The 23,654-nt window shown below is 40.8% G+C and overlaps 1 protein-coding gene across 1 annotated transcript in view; it reads left to right on the top strand.

Annotated features, from left to right (window-relative positions):
• Positions 1–23,343, top strand: part of cxxc4 (CXXC finger 4) — a 28,043-nt gene extending 4,700 nt beyond the window's left edge. Inside the window, exon 3 of the mRNA XM_005726839.2 lies at positions 22,505–23,343. Within this exon, the coding sequence (XP_005726896.1) occupies positions 22,505–22,549 (45 nt within the window). The 3' untranslated portion in view covers positions 22,550–23,343. The remainder of the gene's footprint in view (positions 1–22,504) is intronic.
• The last annotated feature ends 311 nt before the right edge of the window (positions 23,344–23,654 follow it).

Genomic DNA, 23,654 nt, shown 5'->3' with positions numbered 1-23,654 from the left:
AGGACAGACATTACAAATATAAAACGCGACTGTTTAGCAAAGAGACTTTCGAGGCTTGCATTTTAAATATTTTTAAATGTTTGGTGGCGTCATGCAGAATCAAATGTGTCAGGTTTGGATGTTTCTCTTAAAACATGCTGAAGCTTAGATTTAGAAAACAGTAGTGGGATCATACTGCACGCATGACTTGTCATACAGTGTACAAGACTCTGCTATTAAGGGGCAAAAAAATTAAGGTTTAAGAGTTTAATTAAATGGGCCATTAAGGAGGTTATTGAGTATGAGCTGGATGTGGATATTGCCGAGGTGTCAGTCTGAAGCTCATCGGATGCTGACTCTATAGATGATGTACTAACAGGTGTTCCAAACAGGTGTCCAGGAAGCTGGGCCCGAGCTCATAATCCATGGGTAGCATCACTTTTTGGAAAACATCCATTTGCAAAGAAGGTTAGAATTACCGAGGGTGTGAAGCCCCCCAAACAAATCCTAACTTGGATTTAAAAGCTTTTTCTCTTAGTTCAGTAATTCCTAGTATGGACTTCTCCAGCGCTAATTGTTATTTTTGACTCTGGAACTGTAATTACAGGTGCGCCTTCTGCAGTGTAAATGGGCTTGCATTTAAAGGCATCTCAGAGGTGTGAAGTTGTGCAGTTTTATGTACGTTGGCACTGAGTGGGTGTCTTTTCGCCTTGTTGACGACGCTCGGGGTTCGTTGGGATTTTATTAAAAAGTGTGAGGAGTCAAATGGTGCACGCAATATGCGCAGCATCACATGTTGTAACACGTAGTTGCACTCTGCGTGTCACCTTTTCTTCTTCTTCCTCTTTTTCTCTCGCACACACAAGATGTACGCAAACACACACGCACACACAATCTAGCATCTAACTACGCAGTCACAAACGCACACACTGAACATGAGCCAAGTCTACCTTTTGCCTTGGAAGAGACGATAAGCTACTGGCAGCCAGTTAGATTTGGCTGTCAGTGTTTTCCACATGGGAATCACCCTGAACTAATTATATCTTAAGCAGCGGTGGAAATGCAAATCAGAATTTTACTCACACCCCTGAAATCGGAGAGCCAATTTAATCTAATACCCCCTTTAATTTAGCGCGCTAATGCAAGGCCCTAGAGAATTGCCCTCTGTCACCGCTGTGCTGTTCTGCAGCAGATTCTGCTCTCTGTCTGCTCCGTCTCTGTGCTGCTCTCAGTCTCCAGGATGGATTAGTCTGGCAGAGGAATCTCATCTAACCTAACATTTCCTGAGCAGTTACCTTTGCATAGCTTTAGCTCAGATGGCTCAGAGGTCCTTCATTAACTTTCAAATGCTATACTTGTATGAGGGTAAGCTGCATCTTCACCTCTGTTTACCTCACCTGTCTGCCTCACTCCAGCTCTTATTTCTGCATAGTCTTATTTTAAATTTCTTAATGTTTGCCAGTGAAGATACAGTACAAACTGTGCTGCACCGAACAAAACAATTAAAGTACGTAAAAATGTATACGTATGTATCAATTTCACTCTTTGTAGTTATGCTTACTCCCCACCCCCCCAAATACAGCGTTTGGCCTTGTGGTGAACATAGCCTCATCTTTCTGCTAATAGTTCTCAAAATTACCATTATGTTACCAGGATGCTGCTATGACTCACCTGCTTAGACTGTCAACCCAAACCAAAGGTGCTGCAGAGGCGCGGGTGTCAAATAAAGGCCAAAATCACATCTTATATTACTTACTACTAGAATATTATGTTTACACATATGTTGTGTATATTTTGGTGTTTTCTGTTTGCTTTCCATTTATTTTAACCCTTCGGGTTTATGTCAGAGCTCTGAGCCCATGTTTGAGAAATATTATGTCTAAGGTTGCGTACAACAAGTGCTTCAAAGATCTAAATACATTCAGTTTATTGGGAATCGTTGGTGCTTCTGTTCAAGATCATGTGGATGTTCATAAACAATTCTGCGTGTGAACTGAATGTGTCTCAGAAAAGCTTTAAAACATTTATTTTGCTGAGAAATCTTTGGACTCTGTCCTTACACTTTATAATTTATCAGTTCAGTTGTCATAGATTTTATTATACATAGCATGGCACTAGACGGTGAAGCAATCCAGGCTGAATCCTGACCATCCTGACCAGTTCCTGCGAGATATTCTAGCTATGCTACAAATTCAGCTGTTGAATTTTACATAATTGTTGACACTGCATTTATAATGTATGTTTTTTTCCCGATGACTCTCACTATTAAAGACTGTAAATCGGTGATTTAATGCCTACCATGCCTTCTGCAAATATATAATTCAACAGAAACTTCCTTTTAATTCCAAATGGAAGTTCAGCTTATTGTGAAGCAGGAAGTATACCGGCAGGAACAATTTTACTTAAAGAGCGCTTCTGTAGGTTTTGTTTTTTACATTAATAAAATAGTAATGACAAAGAAATCTACTTGAAATAACATCCTGAGAGGCTGCTATTTTAATAGCAACATAACACTGGAGAAAAAAAAGCAGGAAAGGACAAAGCCAAGTCCCGCTGAACAGATTCCTCTTTCAATTAACAAATGTCAAAGGGCAGCATCAAGTCATGTGCAGGAAAACAGCATCCCAGCGTACAGAGATGTTCGCTCGCTCCCTCGCTCCCTCCCTCCTTCTGTTCTTTGTGCTGTGTTGATACGACTACATGAAATGGGTGAGATGAAAAGGTGGCATGGCTGCCTGGAAACCTTTACTATTGTGATAAAAGACAAGGCCCGAAATGGTAGGAAGCAGGACCTTGAGTAAAATAGCTTGGATTCAGCCCCTTAATGAGAGTGCGGGAGCCAAATAAGCAACGGTAGCCAGGTCTAATTTGTTTTAGGTGTGCTCAGAATAGATAAGGACAAATCTGTGGCCTTCACCCCCCTCCCACCAACCTTTGCCTCCCTGGAGATAACACCGAGTGCTTCCAGTCAATCTCCATGGGCAAAGGAAAGGAGGGAATGAAATAAAAAAAAAAAAAAGCATAGAAAGAAAAAGCCCGAGGGACGCGCAGCCTTTAGATCTGCAGATCTCTAACTTACTGGATTTATTCAAGCTTTAAAACTGCAGATTAATTTGGTCGCAGAGGTCTAAGGGGGGGGGGTGCGAAAGAAAAAAAAGGGAAGGAAAAATGAGACCGTACGCTGCTGCGCATCTCCACCTAAAGGGCAACAGTAAGCTCCTGTCAAGACAATGGGATTTTGCCATCTGAACCACAACGCAGACCGCTTAATTATACACATCTTTCCTGCAAGGTACCCTCAGCTACTTAAGAGCCCGGGCCCCTTTAGTCATTGTCATGCCCTTTTTCCCCAAGATTGGTTGTGCCATGTGGCTTTTCTGTCAGCTTCCATTTGCAGAGAGTAGCTGTCCTCCTCAGGTCTTCGCTGCGTGCGGAAAGGCACAACCGCACAAGACTGTTAAAGAATTCATCGCCGCTGCCACTGTCACCAATTAAGGCCAAAGCGTAATTGGAGGCGTCCGGACGATGCCCTTACATTATGTGGTCTGTCGCCTCCTCTGCCCCTGCTTGATTTAACATCCCTAGTTCGGCGGTAAAAGAGAAGTCGTTGTCATTGTCTTTATTATAGTGAGAGGAGAGCGAGAGAAAGAGAGAGAGAGAGGGAGACGAGGATGGGGGTAAAACAGCGGCTCAGCAGAGGGTGGACAGCGTGAAAGAGCAGGTGCGGGAGGACGTTAATGTGTGGCACTTTAAATTTTAAACAGATGAGAATACATTATTGATGATGACTCTAGCTGAGAAGTTAAAAGGTATCTCGTCATTACTGAGAGCGTGTACCAAAAAGTGTGAGAGAAAAAGTCTTCAGTAATTGCATCAGGGGACTTCACTGAGCAGAGAGCAACAACGTGTTATTATGATGCCGTGTTCTTGACTTTTCTTTTTTTTTTTTGCATAATGCCCTGATTCAGTGGATAAAATGAATGATTAGACATGCTGTTCCTCTGTTCCAGTGAGCTATTCCTCAATACCTATAACCAGCTTCTTTGTGGTTATATCAAACATGTAATAGGTAGCTGTATTATTACATTGTCCTTATAAGGAGAGTGAACTACACAGGAAAATGATCATTTGTGGACTGGAACAGAAGTTCTAACTTAGTGGCTACCTTCTGACAAAAAACAAACCTCACCACATTTAATCACTTTAATCACTCGCCTATGCTCTTCATTTTATTTCATTCATTATACATTTCAGTCGTAGTGCAGTTCTGGCCAATGTCACGGTTTCATACTGACTTTGACCTTTTTGTCATTTAAATCCAAATTAAGCACCTTGAAATAAATCTAAGTCAAAGCTAGCAATTTAAACAATTGAGGATGTGGGCAGAAGGAATAAAGATCTAATATTTCTGCAAAAAAAGTCTTTATGACTTTTATGACCAAAGACCTTCTTGCAGCAGAGTAGCCTAAACCTGTCCCTTCACTTTTTTTCTTTTTTTTTGAGGCTGAAAGAGCTGCAGCACTGACAAGTTGAAAGGTTGATTCAATCCGCTGTTATCCACTGTGACTTTACAGACGTATATAAAATGATGGCAAGGACATAGGTGATGATGGTAGCCTGTGACATTGTAAAATTATGTGGCACCGCCACAATAAAAAAAAGCCAGTGGAGCTTTGCTTGAATCAGATGAAGGACTCATTCAGGAGATTTCAGTGTGAGATGTCTAGCATGTCGCATTGATCACGGTTACTTTCTTCTTATAACCAGCTTCATATAAAATCTCATTCTTTTTCAGAAAGAGGCATCATGCAGTATTTTAAGTGTACAATTTTGTGTGGTGCTGATCAGTCAGATATGCTAGTAAAAGTTGTGTGTGTAAAAAAGTAGTGTTGAGATACAGGTTAACTGTGTTTTGGCTCAAACCCAATCAGCATAGTCAGATATAACATGCACAAGAGTAGGCCTGAAGCATAAAAGCACTCTTTGAGTTGCATTAATCATCATCACATGACCCGTTACCTGTCTTTTGTTGACACAGAAAGTCTGCAGAATAAATGAGGAACTTGTTCAGTGCTGTGGGTGCAGGATGCACGAGTAAGTATCGCAGACACGCCATGTAACTGTCGTGTATGAAAAGAAGTGTGCTGTAACAAAGAGGTGTTAAAGTTTATATGTAGTTGGCACAGTTGCACAAAGCTCCAGAAAACCAGACGCTTTCAAGAATTTTTTGTCAGAATTTGTATGAAAATGTATTATAGAGGAAAACAGCATTGAGTTTCCATAAATCTCAAACTTTATTCATAACTGAATATACTGTTACACAGTTTTCACTAACTGAGACTCAGGCTTGTAAGCTTACCTTGTATGTGTCCCTGTATCTAGTGGCAATCGCTAAACATCAGCTATGATAAAATTGTTATTTAATACTTTAATATAAAGTGACAATAACACAGACATGAGCCCTATGGCTGTCCACTTTGTTTGGGTTTCATAGAACATGTCAGCGAATCAGCTCTGTTCACATCCTAAACCTTTAACCATTTCATCTCTTCCCTGTGATCCGTTCATCATCCCTCTGAATACGCTGCACTGTCATTCCAAATACAACGTTCCTTCATTTCCTCAGGATAGAGTAGACAATTTAAATACTAAAGCTATTGACCACGTTACCCTGGTACAAAAACTAAAGACAAGCGACCGTGTAGGAAAAATGACTCCTCAATGGCCTGATCCATGCAAAATAAACTGCCATCTTTAAACCAGTAAATGGCTTGGTTCTATCATCTGTCCAGCATGGCTAACACATGGTAGATCAAACATTTTGACTTTTCCTGGCATCAAAAGCATAAGACACTAAGAGGCAGCCTTTATTAATTACCACTGTGGCTTTGGTTGCCATCCTGATATCAAGGGGTTTTTGTTTGTAGGCCAGTGAATGAAGATCCTGCAAAGAATTATTTCATCTGGAGTACAGATGCTTTCTGTGTAAACAGACAAGAAGGAAAGTGATATGAATTCACTTAAATGTCGTCTAAGGAGCCTGGAAACAAAAGCATCCGGACTTCTTTTAGTTGCTTGAGGACGTTTCATCCGAGAAGCTTCTTCAGTTCTAGGGTCAAATGGTGGAGAGTCCCAGCTTTAAGCCTGTGGGAGTGTCCCCCCAAGAGGGACAATGGACCCCCTAATGATCCTCTACACGAGCCAAGGTGTGAAAATGAGTGTAGGTAACAATCAGCCAAGGTTTCGGGTGAGCTCACTGTGAAACCTAACCCCAACCTATCATGTCCTGATGTCAGATGGCCCAGGATGTGAGTGGGCATTAAGGCGTCTTTATATGTCAAACAAATCATATAAGAAATTTCTTAAAGGATCTCTTCTACAATGCCCATCTCATTTGGCCTATACTTCCAGAAATGGAAGCACTACTACTACGGATGTGACCAGAACTGAAACTGCATGGTATTTACCTTTTAGTACCAAAATTCTAATGCAGCAAAAGCACACGAAACACAACAGAAGTGTTTCTGAGGAGACACTAATATGACAGAAACCAACGCATCACACGATTCATACGATATTGTATATAAAAATTTGGTATTAGCCGTTTATTGTTAGCTTGAAACTTCGTAGATGGTCCATCGCCTTACTGTATCCACATAAAATACTTCCCTTGTCTTGTGTGAGTTATATATTTATTTAATTTGTTTTTATGTGAGATTATGTGGCATTTAAAAAAAAAAACGTTTTGTTTTATTTATCTTCTGCTGTGCTTTGTGTGCGTTTAAAGCATTTTTTCTAGTTGCTAGTGTTTTATTAAGTTGCAGTGCATTTGCCACCGTACAGCTAAATTAGCTATGTTCTATAGGCTAAAATATTTCCAATTGCATTTAAACATTATTTAAATGCTAACGCTAACATGGAAGTGCCTTGAACCCGCATTTCTATATGAAGGCCACCAGATGGAAATAGTTGTGGTTGCAAACCAGATTTCTGGTGCTTTCCCGAGTTTTTGGGCTCAGTTACTCGTTTTGGTGTAAACGTTCACCTCAAAGGCTTCCAGTGGTGACACACAAAAACACTGAGTGGCAGTAAATACGTCCAACTTTTACACTTTCTGTGATTATTCCCTGGTGATATTAGTAGGTTATTTGGCAGTCATCGTAATATTTCCATTTGTGTCCTGTCAGCAAACTCTGATGTTAACATTTTGCCACCACTACGTTAGTAATTTAAAATTACTTTTTAATAAAGGAGCTAATAAAGTAAATTGTATCAAATTGGGTATCAAGAATGTCGTAACTCTAACGAGATTCACACCAACTGCTAAATTTCTGGTATCATAACATATCCAGCTACTGCTACCTTTTCATGCTCTGCGGCGCCTTTTATTTATAACAGTGTTATTTAATTAACACTGTTAGATTGAAAAAATTTATACGTCAAAAAAATTTATGACGTATAAATTTTTTATGTAAAAATTTATGACGTATACAAAACTTAAACCACATCCAAAAATATGAAGTATTTGAGTTTAATTGTAAGTGGGGGGTTTTGAGACACATTCACATTTTGGTTTGCTGAGTTCGTCTTTTATGATTTCTCTACCGAAAACACAAACCTGAGAATGTCCAGGTTATACAAGTATAGCTGTATGGCTTAAAGCATAAGGATCCAGGATGTTAAAAAAAAAAAAAAAAGCAATGCAGCTGGACAGATGCACTAAAGTGTTTATGCGTATAAGTTAAAAGGCATCAAATGACAGATGGCCTTGTGCCATTCATCCGAGAAAAACTGACGTGAAAGTGAATTTGTGAGTGACAACTTGTGATGGGAGAAATCGGTCAATGTGGTTTAAGCATCTCAGTTTCTGCAAGTCAAATCCGCGCATGCTGCCACCTCCTCTATTGTGGCTCTGCTCTCAGATTATGAATATTTCATGCCGAGCATCTGACACCGTGCCCAGAAAGATATTTCAAGTTTTTTTCCCTGTCAGAAACCCTGGGGTTAGAGAGTGTCACAGAGGTGTGAAGTCAGTTTCTAGTCCCCAGGCAAAGGATAGGATTTATGATGCACTTGCTGATGACATCAGGTGGATATTTTTTTTTACCGCTGAGCCCCTTTGTCCTCCATGACTGATAAACCATTGAGCTGTTGACGGTTTTGTGTCACTCCTTAAAAGATCTGTCTGTGGCGTGGTGTTGAGTAGAGAAATGATTTCAATCTGCTCAGAGTGCAAGCTGCGTTTTGACAAACTGTGACCAGTTGCACCGTCTGATCAGCACGGAGCTGGGATGACTAAGCCAGTGGGAGTGTGCTTGGATTAGCCCTGACTTATTACCTGCCCACTAATGATATCTGCCTTGTTTTTATCTTTGTCAACTTTCACAAATCCAGTTTTAACTAAAGCTTCCTTATATAATTCCTCATTTTAGTTTGCTTCAGGTGGAATATTAGTCATTGGACTCTTAACTAGATGACTTTAATCCTCAGAAGGGAGGTTTTCTCCACATGCAGAGACCATCAAACTTTTATTGTATGTGTGTCTCAGCTAAATTCAATTAAACCAAATTAAGTCTTCTTATACATGCAGCCTCGCTGTTTTTTTTTCAGCAGTATATATAAATGCAGCAGTGCAGCGGTTTCCAACCTTTGTGGCGTGTGACTTCTTAAGTTGGAATTATGCGAGCCCACGCAGAGAATCCTGTGATGGGTATGGCTCAACTCCCAAATCTCAAGCATGCATTGTGCAAACCTGTGCATTAAGGATTGGATTGGTTCTTTCAGCTGTAATGAGGAGGAAGGTTTTAAACAAATGTAAATGTCCTGCATACAGTTATGTAGAGGGAACAACCACAGAAATGCAACCCCTTTGTCTGTGGTTGGTTGAACGCGCCAAACTGAAGCTTGTTTTCTGCTTTCTAGCTTTTTCACAAGCAATAACGTGACTGAATGGAGAAGAAGTACATCGCTGGGTTTGCTTCTTACCACTGTTCCCTGGTTTTTTTGTAATAGCAGGCCTTCATGCGTGCTATGATCACCATTTGAAATTATCTTACCTTGTTTTGTTTTTTTTCCTCATTCACTTTTGTTTGGAGGAGGCACGAATCAAAGCCGTTCCAAAGCTCTGCTGTCACAGTTCTTTAATCTGAAAAAATTTCAAACTAATACACACATTTTTGTGGCTGTGGCTGTTGTTGTTGTTGTTGTCTGGATATTTCTAATGCAGATCAGTTCGCACTAATGTCAACCTGAAATTTTCCACAGACAAAGCAAAAGGAACTTTCTTTACTATTCATTTCAAATCCTTTGATCACCTCCTGTTGGTCTTTGGACACATTTTAAAATAACAGTAACTTTTCATGTGTTGACTTTTTTGACGCTGTACTAGTTACGTTCGCTCGGTGCCAACATCTTGCTTAAAAATGTGTAAAAAGAAAAAGCGAAAAAAGGCATGAGCAGCACATTACAAGTATAAGCAGTACATTTTACTTACGACAACTGATTATTAAAAAAAACTCTGATTTACTGAAGTGAAATGTATTTTTACTTGCTGAATTTGATGAACAGATTGATTTGACTCCCAGTTACCTGAGCAAAATTAAAGATTCATCTTCAGCTGTCTGTATTTTCTAATCCTAACCTAAATATTATGTTGATTTGCTGTAAATATGCAGAGCTCTGCGTATGGACCTTCTAAGTTTAAGGGCTCCCACACAGATGCTGTGAAATCTGCTCAAAACAAGAAGGCCTGCTCCTACTTTGCATTTCAATTTAACATTTCAGAGAACTGGCAGCATGTTGCCTCGCTTAGCCCTCGCTTCGTTACACCCACATGGCTTCTCGTCGTGCTAGCTGACGTCTTTCGCTGTTCAAAGGGCTGCAACTTGGCTGAGAAATTGGGGATTTCCATACCAGATCCCTCAGGTATCCGCACACTCAAAACGCGTGTCCTGTTCATCTTCTCCTCCTCCCCCGCTCCCATCCTTCAGCGCCTGCCCTTCTCGCTTCTCACACTGCCCTGATTTCCTGTCTTGGAGCTCAATTGACCTCTCCGCTGCATCTCTTTGTTTTGTTTTCCTGAAATCTCAGCAACACCTGAAAGCCTGTTCACTGTCTCATATATAGGGGTATGCTCACAGACAGGAGTTAGCTTTGTTGGAGCCCTGTATGAAATTGGCTTACTTGGGCGAGGGTGCTAAGGTAAAGCTAATTGAAATGGAAGCTAGCATACATAGCTGCGGGAAGTTGATCCTGGCTACGGATGCAGCCTCTGACCTTAAGGTGAGCCCTCGTTTTTTGCGCGGAGTTTTTCTCAGAGGGCTGGCTTAGCCTCCGTCTGTGTGGGCATGGATTTTCAATGCACGATGAAGGGAAGAGGCACAGCATCTGAGAAATGTTTCAGCAGCATAAAGTTGCTCCCGTTTTGCCCTAGATATCTCTCACACAGCATGAGTCCATTGTGTGTGATGTATTCTGTGATGTAGCGTGAGACGTTTTAGCAATGGAACAGGTGCTACTGGACAACGTCAGAATACCAAACCTAAATTTTTGGCTTGAAGGCTGAGTTTTTGCCCGTCTTCCTTATTCTGCATATTCTACGATGCTGACGTCTGAATGAAGAAAATACTGAACTAGCACAAGCTAGCACTTATTGAAGAATTGAAATGAAAAAGTATGGATATATCTAACCATCATTTAAAGTAACAGATCTGATCAGAGAAACTTTATTAATCCCAGAGGGAAATTAAGTTGTCATAGCCACATATACACAACAGACAACAAAGCAACTGTATAAAACGAAGAGATAAATGCATAAACATAAAAAGACACAAGTATTAACACCAGTGTTTCTGAAATATTAACAGGTATAAGGTGCTGGTAGGTGTGCAAATATATGTCGTACAGTGTGGTGTGTTTAGTCCGGTTCAGTACGTGTCGGCCTGATCTAATCAGATTAAGTAAAGAGTCTGAGAGCAGCGCCTCCTGTGTTGTTCCTTCAGACATCGAGGTTGAAAGAATCTGGTGCTGAAACTGCTCTGTCTCCATCCATCTATATTCTTCACTCCTTACCATGCTGTTTTATCCTATCCTTCTTGATATGCCTGTAGGGATGGGGCCCATCCCAGCTGAAATTAGGTAAGATGTGTGTTACACACTGGGCAGGTCACCAGCAGAGCTACCACAAAGACAACTATTCTCTCATCACATCTACACCAATTTAGAATCACCAGTTAATGCGGCCTGCCTGTCTTTGGACTGTAAGAAGATTCAAACCAGCATAAACGATAAACATTGCCTCTTGGTTTGAAAAGTGAGACCAAAGCAGAGGTTCCTTAAATCTGCATTCATTTTAAAGGCCATCAGATGGCGATAGCTGTGGTTGCAAAGGCTTCCAGTTTATACAAGTTTGTTGGAAATTGTTTTTTCTGACATGACCTCTGTAAGTGCTTTCCTGTTATGGGCTCACCTATTTCAGGTCAAACTATATAAAACATTACGTTTATTTGGTAAATTTTGGTTATAAGTCTCAGAAAGATCATGATTAATTGATTGAGTGATAATACTATATTCATCAGGAGGGAAATTGGGTTAATGCTGCCCAATTTCCCTCGGGAAAGTGTTAGGGTTAGACATATCTAGCATATGTTCACTGTCTACGAACTTGCTTGGCTTTTTGTGTACTGACAAGTCAGTACACAAAAAGCCAAGATGGTGATGGTGAAAATACTTTTCTCAAGGCTTCAAACCAGAACTTCACAAAAAAGTGTGTGACATCACGACATCTACATCCATCTTTTTTACTATCAAATCCAAACTCTTCTTTATGTGAAGAACATTGCTAACTACTGGGCTACTGTGCATTTACACAAAACTGATTCACCAATTTTTTTCACCAAATTTATCATCAAGTATGAAATCTTGATATCGTGCAGAAATGGGATCAGGATATGTGTTTGAGCATCAAGTCATCAAATAAAGTTCTTGACAGTGATGTAAATTTTTCACTGTTCTTCAAAGCTCACGCCCAACACCACCAAGCACGCTGCTCTCAAATGATTATGCCTGGTTGTGGCATGCTAGCTTTACATGGTTACATCAGCACTGGGCCCCATTTTGATTCATTGTTTTGTTGATGCCATGCAACACTTTCATGGCCGTATCAGCATCTAATTTCAACACACTTTGCATGTTTTAATGGTCTGAACTCTTTTTATTGTTTAATAGTCGTCATCAAATAACTTCTAAGTGCATTACTACCAGAAATATCTTAATTCCTCGTAGCATGGATTCAACAAGAAATAATTGCATCGCAGTTGCTGCAGATTTGTTGGCTGTACATCCATGATCCAAATCTGCTGTTCCACCAAATCACAAAGGTGCTCTGTTGGATTGAGATCCAACAGAGGTAACTGTGGAGGTCATTTGAGTAAAGTGAACTTATTGTCATGTTCAAGAAACTAGTTTGTGATCATTTGAGCTTCTTGACATAGCGCGTTGAAAACAGCCATTAGAAGATGGGTACACTCTGGTCTTAAGGGGTGCAGATTGAGACCCTATCATCCATATTTTGCACAGGAGTGACCCCAGGTGTGCTCTTTTTTTAAGTTTTGATGGGTTGTGCGTTCATAAATGCTCTTCTGCATACCTCAGCTGTAACAAATAGTTATTTGAGTTACCAGTGGCTTCAGCTTGAAGCAGTCTGCCCATTCACCTCTGTGTTCTGGCATCAACAAGGTATTTTCAGTCTGAGAACTGCCGTTCACTGGATATTTTCTCTTGATTGGCCCATTTTCTGTAACCCTTTGAAATGTTTGTATGGAAAAATCCCTGAAGATCAGCAGATTCTGAAATATTCACACCAGCCCATCTGGCCCAAACAGCCGTACCACATTTCTTCATCATGTTGCTCAGTTTGACCTTCAGAAAGTCATCTTGACCATGTCAACATGGCTAAATGCACTTAGTTGCTGCCATGTGATTGGCTAACTATATATTTGTGTTAATGAGCAGCTGAACAGGTGTACCTAATGAAGTGGTCATTGAGCGTGAACACTAACAGATAGCTATATACTGCTCAAAATAATGAAAAAAACTTAAATCAAACATTGGATTGTGACAAATATTGAAAATATTTGTCGATATATGAGGACAAAATGACGGAAAAGCAGTCACTGGAAACAAGAATCGTCAAACAGTTCAGTTTTTTTAAATAGCACAACCACTATTTGAATATTTAAAAATGCCACCAATCCGCAGTTTTTGACACTGAAGTTTTCGGACTGCGTCTCGTGTGATTTTAGAGATACGTCTACTCACAAGGTGTAGCATGAGAAGCTCGTGAGCAGAGCAGCAGAAGCACATCCAGCCACTCTCTTAAGGCTAGGGAGAGATTGACGTTTTGGTAAATATTGAAATTCAACACTTCCCATCTGTTGTTTTGCCATTGATTGGCAGGAGGACATTTTAAAGGGAAAAACAGGTGAAATGAGTTGAACATTTGCGATTGTATTTTTAAAACACAATAAATACTGTATATGAACATTTACAAACATATACGGTAAATTTAAACATGTCCTTGTTATACTAATTTTAAAAAAAAGTAGAACTATTAGCAAAAAAGACATAAATTGTCATTTACAGCTGGCTTATCCTTTAAAAGTCAAGGTAGTTATTTGATTTTCATACACTATCAAATAGTGTATGAAAACCTTAGATCCTCTATGTTTATATCAGCTATGGATACTAGTACATCCAAAGATATTTATTAATTATTGAAGGCATGTGATTCCATTAAACTTAAGGCTGAACACCCACTTAAAGAAAACTCAAGTTGTATCTCTCTTACCATATTTCACAGCTGTTTCTAACTGCCCGTTTCAAAAGAAGGCACGGAAAAAAAATGTAAATTCTCCACTGTGCACTTCACATTGCTTCCTTCATTCTCACATATCTTGTAAGAATGAAGGAAGTGCTTGAGTTCTGTTTCTGTATCCAAAGTTGACTAACATCTCAAGATTTAAAGGGCGAAATCAGAGTTTCTTTGCTTCGCTACCATCTCTGGTTTGCATCGTTTGAAGCATCCTGCGCTTCCAGTCGAGCCTCCGTCAGCGACGTCACTGGCTCAGCAGGTGTTTTGCCGTTGGCAGCTGATTGAAAACATCTGCCGTGACATCGCTGACTGGGGAGCTTTCAGAGGAGAGCCGCAGTCTCAAGTTCCGCAAACTCTCCTTCGATTTACCTGTTTGACTGTGGGCGTTTTTCATTTTCATCAACATACACTGACTTCCTCGTAAAGAGACACATCGCTGTGCCGCCTCGGGAGCGGTGGGCCTGTTCCATTTCGCTGTCCACTCAATGGCTCCTTCGCAGTTTGATAAAAGAAAGGCGTTTTTCTGTTGTTTATTTCCTGAAGCCACTGAGGCCTGCCCCGTCTCTCAGAAAATCCACTCCTATGGAGGGCTCGTAAAATATACATCCTACAGGAATACTGCACTGTAATTACATTCGCCCATTAGCATACGGAGGTTTGGAGTCACACTGCACTCAGCCTCCAGCAGCACTTTGCCATATGGTCCGTCTGTGCTTCTCGGGCCATATTTGGCAAGACTCGCGCAGAAGGTCAAATATCAAGTCAGAGGACTGTGCCAGAATTGCATCTATGCTAATTGCTCTCTCTCTTTCCCTGCTTCCTCATCCATCTCATGCTCCTCTGCTCCGCTCCTTCTCTTTCATCCCTCTCTTCCTCTCCCACTGAAGTAAGTAATCTGCTTTAGGATGTTTCTGAGATGGAGATGGATTTGGTTTTCCTTCGCTGCCCCTCAGCCTAATCTCCCCCCTGTGACCACCCCGCCTCTTGCAGGCACAGCTCTTAAGCACACCATCATACATCCCCCTCCACCGCCCCCCTTTTGCCCCCAGTCCATACACGCCTAGTCAGCGAAAAACTCCCAAATTCCTCATTACTCACAAACATCCGCAATACACTTAGCCTGATTTGCTCGAATGGATGCCTAGTGCAAGGCTGGACCTTGACTTAAAAGATTGTAGCCGCATTTCTGTGTTGGAGTGCTATCACCATTCTGGTGTACTCTGGTTCTTGTCTGTGTGCCATGAGCATATTTGAGTAGGGTCAACTGAAAACATATGCTGTTTAGAGAGGGAAAAAGGTTATACCATTCTACTTCATTTGCTTCTATCTCTAATTTTGAGCCCTCCTTGTATAATCACATAAACTATAGCGCTGAAATCTCTGTGACCAGAAACATTTTTTGATAAACGTCTGCAGGTGGGGACAGCATATCACAGAATTCACAGTTAACCTTTTCTTCTGTTGGTGCATCAATATAAAGGTCCCCGCTCAAGGGTTAGTTTGCACCTGTATGGTCCTATGATAGTCATATAACCAAACATATACGCAAAATTCATAAAACAATGACAGCTGAAATGACAGCTTAACATCCTGAACAAAAATAAGGGCATTTCCTAGCCTGCATTAAAATATTATGTTTTGATGTAACTTATTGAACAACATCTGCAAAACCCAGATTTATGTGTGATGTATTCACATTATTCATGTTATTTTATTATAGTCCCAACTTCTCTACTTATTGCCGCCGATGCTGAATATAAGAAAGTATTTGCAATATTTGAGGTCTAAGCTCTGTGTCTGCTCATGTTGCGGCGTGGCGATGCGGCACCGGGCGCAGCGGTGTGTGGATACCTAGATGAGTGGTCTGTCCGTAATAGCGGCCTTGGAGAGGTAGTTTTTATAAGCAGCACTGGGTGGCTAGAATATTGGCTACAAGCCCTAAGATGAGATTTCAGCCCCCACCTTCCTAACAGCGGTAACGTTGCAGGTGATGGATTGCTATACCTTCCAGGTCTGAGCTTGGCAACGCCCCAATATTTCTCCAGAATAAAGTGACAGGCAATATATAACACATCAGTTAAGGCTGACTGGATTCCTGAAACCCCACCAACATCACCACCACCACCCAGCCTGGAGATGGTTCTGAGTGTTTTGGATGGATCTCAAAGTCGTCCTTCCTCGACTCTGATGAAAGGACATTTCTTTTGCTTTTAGCCCACCTCACTACCGGGGTTAAAATAATCAAGGCAGACTGTTGTTTTATTTTGAAAGGTTTGTTTTTTCTGACTGTAGTTTGGAGGTGTTAGATGTATTAGGTGCTAGGTGTTTGTAGGCATGAGAAAGACGAGTGTTTGCAATTATACATCTGAATGGATCTGAAAAGTCAGTGTGAAGGAAAAATAAAGCAGAATTAAGAAAAGTTTGTATATTTGTGTATGTTTTGTTTGCAGCCTGTTAGAGCTCCATGCAAAGGATTGTGGTCATGAAGTACGGCCTGGTTCCCGGCCCGTATCTTAATAAATAATGGGTATTGTCAGGGTAACATATGGGCCGTGTGTTATAATGAGCATTTGGAAACACATCAGCACACTCCCACAACCTGCCCGATGCCTCTACCTGAAATTCCCTCTTCCGCTCTGTCTTTCTGTCTCCCACATATCTCCATCTCACTTCCCCCTTTCTATTCATTCTACCTCTTCTCTGATTTTTCTCTTCCTGCCTTTTTTAAAATCTTTTTTGTTCTCTGCTCTGTCATCTGTAGAGTACAAGCAGATTCTTGAGATTTCCTAGAAAGAAAAAGTGAGGGCGGGAAGGCGAGTTTATAGTTGGAGAAAAAAATAATCCACCCGTAATTGCGGTGAATTAAAACTTTTATGATGTTGCGCGCGCTTGTGTGTGTGTGAGCCTTGAATGTGTGTTGGTGGGAGTGAGAGGAGTGAAGCGGTCGTGGTGGTGGCGGTGGTGGCGGGGCAGGGGGGGCCTCTGTGACAAGGCTGGCTGGGAGCAGAGAGCTGAGGGTTAGTGCCAGACATGTCTCAAGAGAAACCGGGGCACATTTGCAATCACCCCGAGTTCAAAAGGGTAATTTATTCACAGTCTGTGGTTAAAGTAGGGCTGCTCAGAATGCCAGTGGAATAGTGCTCGGAAGCAGAGCAGTAAAGACACATTATTTTAATTTTTCTCTCTCCTCTTCTCCTCTTTCTTTCTTTCTTTCTTTCTTTCTCTCACTATCTCTCTCCCCTCCTCTTGCTTCCCCCCCCCCCATCGCCCTCTTCATCTCCTGTTGTTGTTTCTGCGAGCCCTGTGTGGCGTCTTTTAACACACGCCGGCGAGCATATTTCACTTTTACACTCATCCGCATTGACGTCTGGGCGCTGATTGAATTTTGAGGCGCTGTGGCGTCTGCCATTATCATCCTCATCGTCTTGAGTGGTTTATCTCTGCCCCCAGCTCAGTGTGACGCCAAGGCTGCAGGGGAGAGGAGGAGCAGCGCAAGGGTGGGCTTGGGGGTGGGGGGAGTATTTGTGCGTTTCCAGTATTTGTGTGGAAAAGATAGGGATCCTGGATTTTTAAGATTCCGGATGGAGGTTTTTGTCACCTTTGCACGCATGTGGCTCTGCAGAGGTCGGTTTGGTCCAACTGGTTTGATTTCCACCACCTTGTTTTAATCAGCTGACGATGTGGCTTCAACGTTTACTGCGCCTGCCAGGTCCAGTTAAGATCACATGCTGCCCTGAGACCTTACACTGCCTCACCAGAATCAGCAGAGAATTATTCCACTACATGTCAGTTTTACTGTGTTGTTATCACCCAAAGCCACCAGCAGACAGTCAGAATACCCTGCCTACTGTGCTGGTGTGGTGGGGTTAATTTGAGGTCTGGAGAAATGTCTTCCTCCTCCTTCAGCCAGTTCAATACTCTGTTGTGTGCATTCATTGCCGGAGCGGGAAATTGTCTTTCCCTTCAGTCTGTCGTTGCAGCCAGGTTGTTATGTATGCTCTGCTGCAGAGGCAGCAGCGTTGATGCGAGCTGAGCTGCTGCCACAGCGTCTTGATTTGAGGTGAAACCTTGGCGTTGCTCCCTTGTCCCTGGTGTAGCACTATCAGCTCGTACCTTCTCCTCACCCTGTCTTTATCGCCCTCTCTTTCTCTTGTCTCCGTATTCTTGTGTCGTCGTCGTCGTCCCCCCAGCTCTTCCTGCCAGTCGACTTTGAAGGCACATGCAGGTGGGGGACCAGACGACACAGAGCTGTACTAATTGAGCCTTCTTTGTGCCTGGTCACAGCAGTGTGCCGAGGCACGGAGACCTGGGAGGGAATCCAAGCAGCACTCGAGAGCCCAACTGGATCGATAACGTGGGAACTTAACAAAACAGAGACATGCCGAGTGCCCAGATTAGGGTCATTATTGTCTCTGGTGAGCCGCACTTCCACCAGGGATTAATCAATGTGAGAATATGGATCAAGATAAACATTCTCACCTCTCGTCTTTTCTTCAGCTCCAAGAGCATCACAGTATAGGCAGAGAGAAAGAACGGGACGTGAATGTCCTCCTGTGGATGCGCAGATGTGTTCACAACATCCACAGCATTGTAAAGTTTGTTCAGTCTTCTGAAAGAAATGTTGATATTGTCCAGTCGAGTCACAGAGATCTGCGTTTGTTGTTAAAGTCTGGTGATACGACAGCTGTTAGCAATTAGCCGACAGCCACATAAGCGGTCTGCTAAGTTGTCATTAAGCTAATGAAGCCATAACAATTATTTGTGTCTAAAAGGTGTTGTTTTTCTTAAAGTCCAGATTGAAGCTGAGAAAAGTCTACGAACTACTAGACAGAAACACTAGCAACGAACTTTACCAACTCTGATTATCAATGGAAACATAAGGCCTAAAGCACGGCACTACGGCGCTTTTGTTTTTATGTATGTTTGCATTACCGAAGAGAATCTTAAAATATATACTTTTTTTTTTTTTTTTTACACTTTTATCTTTTTTATATAAAAATGGTACTAAGTGTTGACTATTAACCGAGGGTTAATACTCGTGTAAGTTTTGGTAAGTGATTTGGCATTTATATAGCAGTGTGATATTCTTTTTGTCCACTCAGATGTTACACTGCAAGCCACAAAAATTAAGTTCTTTGCTTCCATCCTTTTGTCTCAAATGGAAATTTAAAGCAAAACATTGGCTGTAAGTGATGAATGTTCATATCAAGAAAACTAGGAAAAGTACTAATAACTGAGAAGTGTTTATGTCTTGTCTTTTTGGATTTTTTTTTCAAGGGAATGGTTTAGAAAAGCAATCATTTATACTCTCAAATGTTGAACCTATGTTCACATTGCGCAGAATCCCAATATGAAGTAAATAAACACTAAATTGATTTTCTACTATATTTTCCAGGGGACTTTTATGCTCAGCATAACTTTGATTAAGCCTTTCATTGTTCTCTAAAAATACATTTTGAAACAAAAATCACATAAAAAACATGCATTTTTAGAAACAGCAAAACTGCTTTCAAAAAATGAAAAAGTGCAATTAATGGACTGCAGCGATACAACAATCAGCTCGTGGCAATTAGGTAAAAAAAAACTAGATGTGTGAACACATCTTGACCCTTAAAAACATGATCGCATTTCATTTCCTCCACGTTTAAATTGGTGATGATGGTATCCTGCTGCTCTGGGTTCCACCATTACTCACTCAGAAGGATAATAGTAATTGCTTAATGTGGTGTGAAAAAATGGTAAATGGTTGCTACAGACGAGGAATGCATGCATCTAAATCAGGTGGGGTGATGAGCCAGTACCTGTACAGCTGACTCTGTTTAGGAGATCACAGGAAGAATATCCTAAACTGTAGGAAAAGCCACATCTACTGCATTACACCTGATGAGTGAATATTTGTGATCCACAGCTAGTGTGAATGAGAGCCCAGAGATGTGTTGCACTGGTGTTAATCCATTAGTTCTCACCCCAGCCAGTCAGGGCAGATGGCTATTCTCTATATGCCGGCCCTGTCAGAGGTTTCTTACTATTAAGTTTGGTACCAATACTGCAATGTGTTTGCCCAAAGGAAATATATCTGTACCTTACTCTGTAAATTGTTTAAAATGCCTTGTGCCAGACATGTCTCAAGAAAAACCAGAGCACATTTGCAATCACCTCGAGTTATTTGTCGCTATATAAATAAACGTTAATTTAATGACATAGGTGGCTCTGAAAAGCCTCATCAGATGATGGGTTTGCAGACTCATTTGTTTATGGCATGTTTATTCTTTTTTCATTATAAAGATTATTTATGTGGGTTTCTAAATAAAGTTTGTCTTTTAATTCTAAACTTGTCATAGCAGAAGACATTAAAGTCCTTATCGCAGTGTCAGTGTAGCCATCGTAAGCACTAGTTAAAAAGTTGGGCTTATGACCTTCTCATTGATGTCAGTCAAGTAATAGTTTTGGTTACTTGAAAGTGAAAAGGCTATAATTCGTGCTGGACACACATTGTACACATACATATAAAAAGGATGTCACAATACAGTACAGTAAATTAGCAGTGAGTACCAATGGAAGTACATGATTCACAATACCAAATTCATACCAAAACAAAATGATTATCTCCTGTACTTAAACATAAAATCCTTTATTATAAAGTCGTTTTAAATCACTGACATTGTGGTGGGAGACAGTTTATTTTTAAAATGTTATGATTACATTTTATTGACAGAACACTGGAAAAATGAGGGTGGTTGTCAAGTAGCATGCTACTTTTACTTCAAGGTATCGATTCTGTACGTTAGCTTATGCATGTAAATCACTTTAGCTATTGCTAACATTTTAGCCTACAATGTATCGCTGATTTCACAACAGTGGTCTCAAACAACATGGAAATGTGTATTTCAGGATAATATAGGAACTATAACACTTCAGATATTATCAGGTTGAACCAAAACCAAACCAAACCAAACCAACTTGAATTCTTTGAACAGATTTGGACGCCAGTCTTTAAGATGCTTCGCTAAACTGGAAGTATTTTCTTGCTTGGTTGGAAAAGCACGATAGCATCATTTGCATGTTGCTTTTTGTGAATTCGTTACCGCAATTTGGAGACTCCCCTTCAAACAGTACTTTCATGCTTGACTCTGCCATTTTCACCAATGAGCGATTAACTCTTTGTTCCACATGTAGTTTTTCTTGTGCGTTATGCAGGCCCCTTCAGTTCTGGAAGAACTGGTGCAAGTACTATCACATTTTCAGAATTTAGGTATGAAAAGAAACCACAAGTGTGGGCTCAGGTGACCTCCCTGCATATATGGGGACTAATATCTGATAATTAAGAAATCTATTGTTACACATAATGTTGCACAGTGCACTCTACACACATTTAAATGATGTAATTTCTTGTTTATTCTGATATGGAACAAATTTCCAATGTATTGCACTTGTTCTTCAGTCTGATACTAGTGCAACTGGAGTTTTCTTGAATGAAAAATCACTACAGACCAGCATATGCATGCAGTGTCTAATGACATTAAAAGTCAATGTAAACACACTGGCTTTGGTTTTAGTTTAATAAGTTAAGTGAAGTAAAAGCTGTTCAGCTTGTTACTCCACTTGTCACTGAGCAGCCTCTTTGGTGGAGAAAACAAGCTAATTTAGGCTGCTTAAATATCCATTTTGCAATGCACTGCATGACAAATAACAACAGCATTAATCCCGCCTACTGCATTGACTGCATAAATGTTACTCCTCCTGCAGCAATTATCAGGCAAATTCATTGTTTATCGAAAAAAGGGAAAAAAACCAGTGTTTTGTATCATGATGCCAGACAATTAATAATTACAAATGGTTGGAATCCTTTTGGGTAATACAATTTAAATATAAACTATTATCAGCGCCCGTTGTACACTGTAGATTTTACATGTGGTCAATAACCGGTATAAGCTTGAGAGCATGCGCCTGTCTGGTGCTAACATACTCATCAGCATGCCTTTAAGAAGCTGCCAATGACACTTGGTATTAAAATGTCAAATTGCTCTCCACTCAGACTAAAGTGATTTTAGTTGTGATTATGCACCATTTCCCCCGTCAACAGGGGGAAAAAAAATCAAAAAAAATGTGCTAATTGGTCATGGGGATTGGTTGGAGACTCCAGTATTTTATGTCTCTGACTTCCAAATGAGTTTCGGAAAGAAGAGGCTGTCACTCTGGCGTAGAGGTTTCGGGGAGAAGAAGGAGGGGCGGCTGCTGGCGCGGGCTCAAATTGAAATGATGCACTGTTCCCCCTCACTGCGGCTAGAGCTCACAGTAATTAAATGCCTCATTGTTGCTTCTTGGGAATTTGTATTGAATATTTCATACAGCGTAATGATTATTTGGGTGTGGGTGGGACGTGGATGTAATCACCTTGGCTGGCTCTTTGATGAAATACTTGATTTGGTGGTTGTGCTTTCTGGCCATTTTAAGTGCCCTTCTGGGATTTTTACTTTACTTAATGTCCATGCTGTTTCCAGCCAATTCTACCCAACTGCTCCTTACATTGCGGGTTATTGCCATCTGTGATTTTTGAACGTGAATTTTGTTTTGTTTTATTTTCAAGAGGTTGCCAGTGACATCACCATGAAACCTGTGAAATAAAATGTGTCCTTCACATTTTGTCTCCCACAGAGGACGCCGGTCAACAACGGCGAAGCTTTTCGGTGGTTCTTTTAGAAAGAAAGCCGTGGCCACCCCATCCACCAGTTAGGAGGGCAGGTGGGACTCTTGACTCTCTGCCAGGAGCACTTCATGGGTTCACAGAACCCATCACGCCCGAAACATTTGGAGAGGATGAAAGAAGAAAACGTGGACAGACAAAAAGATAAAAGATAACATAATGGTGTTGTTTTAACTCTGTAATTTCCTTTTCTGTGTAATTATTGTACCTTTTGACAGTATCATAATGTATATTTTTGGTGTCTATGAATGTGTTTTCAGTGTCGTGGCTGTAGGTTCACAGCCAATCCTGTGTAAAGGACTCAAACAGACAATCATACAGTCACCCTGAATCCGTCAAACAGGAAGAGGCCACAAGGATCGAGGATATACAAACCCAACACACTTCACCGCGGAGCAATAATCTATTCTTGTGATTATTCTTCAACCTTTTATATATTTTTTTTACTTCAATTATTATATCAAACTGAGTCCTATTCAGTTTTTTGTTCTTTTTTAATGTAATCCGCAATCCACATGCTCATGTTTAGACCATTGCTGGCAGTGTAATATGTTTGCGAACGATAGCAGCAGCGCTCCCGTGATGGGTTTGTTGATGTGCTTCCTGGTTTGAGTGGACATAGAGCAGAACGGCCCACATTGTCCTGTGTGGTGAGCTACACTTCTTTAAGCTCTAATTGGGCGTCATTTGATTGTGGCAGCGCCAGATGTTTGAGTCAGACTGCTGTCTGAGGGGTCATATTCTCAAAGAAAATCCTTTTTTTTTCCCTTACAGAACTACATAGGTCATTGTGTCTTTTTCTTTTTCTCCTTTCAGTTTGGATCACTAAAGGTTGTAACTGTCAAAAAGGTAGAAAGTAATGCCAGTAAAGAGTTGTAGGTCATGTTGAAAACATTCAAATTTTGAATTAATTACAGACCACTACACATATTTGACATGCCAGATGTTGTTCTGGAGAGAAGAGATCGATGAAACTCCTCCTTCAGCGTAAACAGCAGTCCCTCCAGCAAAATAACGTTGAGACATTCCAAAAACACGATTATTCAATAAGTTACTCATTGTCTTAAACCCTATTGTTGCATGTGTAAATGTGTTTTGGTT

The sequence above is a fragment of the Pundamilia nyererei genome, unplaced genomic scaffold, assembly GCF_000239375.1.
Source record: "Pundamilia nyererei isolate P.nyererei 1_Seehausen unplaced genomic scaffold, PunNye1.0 scaffold00022, whole genome shotgun sequence".
Taxonomy (NCBI): Eukaryota; Metazoa; Chordata; class Actinopteri; order Cichliformes; family Cichlidae; genus Pundamilia; species Pundamilia nyererei.
This window is presented reverse-complemented; position numbering and strand designations above follow the sequence as displayed.